Source organism: Coffea arabica, chromosome 5e, assembly GCF_036785885.1.
Source record: "Coffea arabica cultivar ET-39 chromosome 5e, Coffea Arabica ET-39 HiFi, whole genome shotgun sequence".
Taxonomy (NCBI): domain Eukaryota; kingdom Viridiplantae; phylum Streptophyta; class Magnoliopsida; order Gentianales; family Rubiaceae; genus Coffea; species Coffea arabica.
Genome location: NC_092318.1, coordinates 42,103,089 through 42,108,413, shown reverse-complemented (window position 1 = coordinate 42,108,413; position 5,325 = coordinate 42,103,089). Strand labels below are relative to the sequence as shown.

Below are 5,325 nucleotides of genomic sequence, written 5' to 3'. Positions count from 1 at the left end.
GGCCAATTTGGACCTCTATATTCCTATACATTATAGTAAGTTGGTCCAATCTCCCTTCTACTCTCTCAAATCCCTCAAATGTGGCTTTAGCTAATTGGTTGATGTTGCTACTAGTTGTGCTAACTAATTTCTTTATAGCCAATTTCCAAGCTGGTTTAGTCTCCACAGGTGGTTGTTTATATTGAAAACCAGGTGGATTCAATGGCCTTTGTTGGTTCCCTTGTTCTTGCTATCCAAAGTTTGGATAATTCCACCACCTTGGATTGTAAGTATTGGAGTAGGGATTGTTTTGGGGTTATCGGTTGTAATTGTTAACAATTTGAACCTGCTCAATGCTTGCACAAATGGATACATCATGATCATCTCCACATATAGTACAACATACGACATTTACTCCTTGATTAGAACTAGAACTAGCAACAACATGCTTATTAAGCATTTTTACCACATTATCCATTTTAGCACTCAACATATTCAATGTATCCACTTCAAGCATACCTGCAGGTCTCCTTGTGTTATCTTGTTCATTGGTTTATTGGTAGTTATTTTCCGCCATTTCCTCAATGAGTTGTTGAGCTTCCTCGATCAATTTACCTATCAAAGCTCCAATTGCTACAGCATCTATATGAGTCTTCGTAGGATAGGTAAGTCCATTGTAGAATGTTTGGATTATAAGCCAATCGGGTAGACCATGGTGAGGGCACTTTCGTTGCAACTCCCGATAATGCTCCCAAACCTCGTACAATGTCTCTGCTTCTTGTTGACAAAAACTCGTTGTATCCATGCGAAATTTAGCGGTCTTGCCAGGTGGAAAGAATTTATTTAAAAGAGCTTTTGATAAATCAACCCAAGTAGTGAAAGTATTAGGAGAATGAGATTGTAACCAAACTTTGGCCTTGTCTCTTAATGAGAATGGGAACAATTTAACCTTAATTGCATCATCACTAACACCGTTAAACTTAATTGTATCACAAATTTCTAAGAATGTAGACAAATGAGAATTTGGGTCTTCCGTTGCATTACTTCCATATTGAGATTGTTGCACCATTTTGTATAAGAGATGGTTTAATATCAAAATTATTAGCATTTACCATAGGTCTCACTATGCTCATTTGCAAACCATCTCCTTTGGGTAAAGTGAAGTCCCGTAATACTATTCTATTCACCTCTTCAGCCATAGGTTCGATTAGTGGAAATTGAATTATTATTTCTCATTCACCTTGATTCTCTACAGCTTCCTGTAGTGCTTACCTTCGTTGTTATCTTAGAGTCCTTTCAATTTGGGGATCCAACGGAACCATTTCACGTAGAGCGCGGTGCATGTACTGCAAAGATCACAATGAAGAAAATTTTACCACAAACCACACAAACCAGGTAAAGCAAAATAAACAAACTACTCTATCAACTAACTAAAAGATATTCACAATTTAACACAATGTTTAGACTAATGAAGTTCACTTAGCCTTAATATTGCTGTGATTCCCTAGCAACGACGCCAAAAACTTGACAAGATCTAAAACTACACTCTAAATTTCAACCTAAATCTCTCGTTCACTGCAAGTATATAGGTCATAGTTTGTAATACTCAGGAATTAGGATCGATCCCATGAGGAATCACTTTCAACTACCAAGGTTTCTAATTACTCACTCTATTATCTAAACTTATCAAAAATTTTAGCTAGTTTGATGAAACAAAATGCTAAAGTAATGCAATGCAAATTAACAATTTGAACTAAATCAACTAAATTCAAATGTTCTAGGGTATAGAATCCACTAAATGTATCTAATCATGGATGAATTAGCTAACTATCACTCATTCTCTTATCTTGCTAACGATGCATTTCACTCAAGTCATTGAAACTCGATTTTGCCAATGAACCAGACTTAGCCTATACTAGAGCTTCCTTACTTTCATGGTGAAATCTCAAGTTTAAACTAGATCAAGCACAAGTAATGCCATAAACATCCAGCTAAGTGCACCACTACTTTAGTGTGTCTACTCCTTAGGTTCCATTCATTCATTTTCCATTATTATCAACTATTTTCATAGATTAACAATAACTAAGGTTGCTTGTAAATGGTGATCAAGCATTCACAAGTATTAAAGCATGAACATATGAACCAGCACGTATAAGACATATAGCAATAATCAACTTTATTCAACTACAGTCAAGGCACAAATAGATTCATCTATCCCTAGAACAAGAAAATTTAGCTAGACATAGTAGATTTGATAATAAAGCTCATGTTTTTAATGTAACTAAGGATTAGTAAAACAAATAATGAGAGTGAAGAGGAAGAAATGCTCATTCAAGTGAAGAAACACGATCTTTAAGCTCCATCATCTTAATTGCCATAAAAAATACATTGATATATCAAGAGTTTTTCAAGTTCTTCAATAGAAATGAAAACTAGATCTAAAACTATTACTAAACTAAGTTAGAGAAAAGAAAGAAAAGTTTATCTCTCTTGTCTTCTCCCCTTACTTCTATTTTTCTTCTCTCTTCAATAATGTATTTTTCTACTTGATTCCTTCCTTTTTCTTCCAAAAATGCCCTTCATTGAAATCATCAATATTTCTTCTTCAAGTGTACAAGATGCTTTGCCAGTTTTCCAACCGAAATTTGTTGTGAAACAAAAGTCAAAAAGTAAGTGTGAAATGTACACAAGTTATTCTACAAATTGCAAAGGAAAGAGAAAGATCCGAGCCCTTAGATCCAAGATGTATCATACAGATCTGAGCTCGAATCTAGCTTTTTTTCCAAGATCCAAGCTAAGATCCAAGGCCTATTTCATATGGATCCGAGCATGGATCCCTTGCTCTCGGATCCACTCCACCAAATTCCCAGACGAGGTCTCGGATGTGTAGGTTTGGAAATGGATCTGAGTTCAGATCCATCTCCCCTACTTTCATCTTCCATTCTTTTACTTTTTCATGCAACTTTCTCTTCTTGTTTCACTTATACGTTATCCTCCAAGAAGTACATTGCTTCTTCTTCAACTTAAGCAAGTGTTTCATTCACTAATAAGCTACAAAATATCACATATTTATGCATTAATCCACTCATTTTGCACATTTAGTTTACTAAGTAACACTTGAAGCAATTTTCTACCAAAAAGGGCGTAAACCTGGTGACGGGTATTTTACATACATGCAAGTTAAAAAATCGAATTACACCCGTTCACTGCAAGTATATAGGTCAACTAGTAGTTTAGGATATATATCGGGTCAATCCCACAGGGAAGAGTGAACAATTATTGGTATTACTAAAGCTTCTCTATTAGTTAGACTATCAATGAATTATAACAAATTTAACCTACTAAAATTATACAAAATAACAAATAAAAGCTCATTAGGTTGTGGTATCCCCAACTACTCATGCAAGTGCTATATCCCCAACTTCTCATGGTTATGAAATTAGCTACAAGTTCATTTCTTCAGTGAAATTATATGAAATGAATCACTAAAAACCACATAGGTGCACCTCTATTTTTGTGAGTGTACTCCCTATGTTGAACACTTCTTGAACTAGTGTTAAATCTCAATTTTCATTGCAGAAACAATACCTTAGATAATCACAATCAATGGTACCAGATTAATCATGATTTAAAGAGCCAAAGTCCTAAATAATTTGCTCAAATCATAGCAATCAAATAACCAAATAATAAACACTAACAATTATAGAAAGTTCAACCAAACTCAAGACATAAACTTTAGAGACACATATTGAACACAAAATCCAGAATTTGCATATTAACTATACTTAAGAATCTGATACAAAAGTTAAGGAATTGGAGAAGAGATAACCCATGTCACTTGAGTTTCAACTCCTCCTTCTTCATCTCCATCTTCATCCTAATCTAGTTAACATTCAAGAATGGATGAACTATACTAGTCTACACTAATGCTAACCTAACACTCAGAAGATGAAAGAGCTACATTTCTACACTCTCCAAGTTCTCCTGTATGTCTCCCTATTCTCTTGCAAGATTTGGCTATTTCAAGACAAAGGAAGTCAAGAAAATGAGACGTACATTTCCCTTTTACAGCTGGTAATGTTTCTCACATGTCTAGCATTACATGTGACTTAGTAGAGGTGAAATTGAGTTTTTTACGTAAAGAGCAGGCTTCTCTGACCACAATCCGGCCACAAATCCGGCCAAGTTCCTGCCAAATTGCTACAGTGACTTTTTGGTGCACTTTTTTTCAATTTCCAGCTCCGCTCTGATTTTGTGTCAACTTCAACTAAACTTTTCTTGATGATAAAAACTGATTTAGTCTTGACCAAAATATAAAACTTGTAACCCTTAAGTTAGCTTTCCAATGCATCAAGAATCACCTCATTTGGATCTGTGTAGGTTGAAAAATAACCGAAATACCCTTGACTACTCACTGCCCTGTTTCAGCTTCAACCAATAGAAATTAGCTACTGTAATTCGGCTTTTTGACCTAAAAAACCTTCAAATTGGATTCATATGTCTTCACCAAAACTGTAGATCTATCTCTTATCTTCAAATTGGTTTAAAAATCATCTCAATCCGATCATTGGAGCTCAAGTTATAGCCAAAATACGAAAATGTATCAAAACTGTCAAAATGCACAAAATCCAAGTAAAAAGAGATAAAAACCTCATTTAATTGAACAAAAGTATTTTACACCAATTATAGCCAAAATGAATCATTTTCTTCCAATAATGTAACCAAAGTGACTAAAACTAATATAAAATATCATACAATTATTACGTAAATTAGTCACTTATCACCTGGGTACGAACCGCTAAAAACACGACAAAAACTTACATGTAATCATATGAACAAATTGATAAGTGCATATTTTACATGTTTTAAATGTGTTTTATTATTAGTTTTGGTATGTTTTATTTAGTTTTAATACTAATTAACTAAGTTTCTAGTGAAAATATGTATTTTGTAGTTTAAAGTGTAAAAATTACATTTCTATGGATTTTAATGGTAAAAACTTCATATTTTTGTAGGATTAATGATTCAATCATTAATTGGAGTAAATTGAGGAGATAATTAGATGATTATTGATGACTTGAAGTGATTTAAGGAAGACATGAAGTGCAAAATACTCAAAGGATGAAATGCAAATTCGACAGCTTTGACATCATGTGGTATTTTAGCTATATCTTGAACTACAAGAACTGGGTTGAGATGATTATTATACCATTTTGAAGTTAAGAGATAGATATACATTTGGTATGAAGACATCAAAGTCCAATTCAGTCATTTTTCTAATCAAAAAGTCGAAATACAGAAGTACAATTTCATTATTGAAAACTGAAATAGAGTTCTGACCAGTTG

At 33.8% G+C, this 5,325-nt stretch overlaps 1 protein-coding gene across 1 annotated transcript; it reads right to left on the bottom strand.

Annotated features, from left to right (window-relative positions):
• Window positions 1-532: 532 nt before the first annotated feature.
• Window positions 533-1,048, bottom strand: LOC113687382 (uncharacterized). The gene has a single exon (XM_027205001.2). It carries the CDS (start codon window positions 1,046-1,048, stop codon window positions 533-535), a length of 516 nt encoding a protein of 171 aa, XP_027060802.2.
• Between the last annotated feature and the right edge of the window lie 4,277 nt (window positions 1,049-5,325).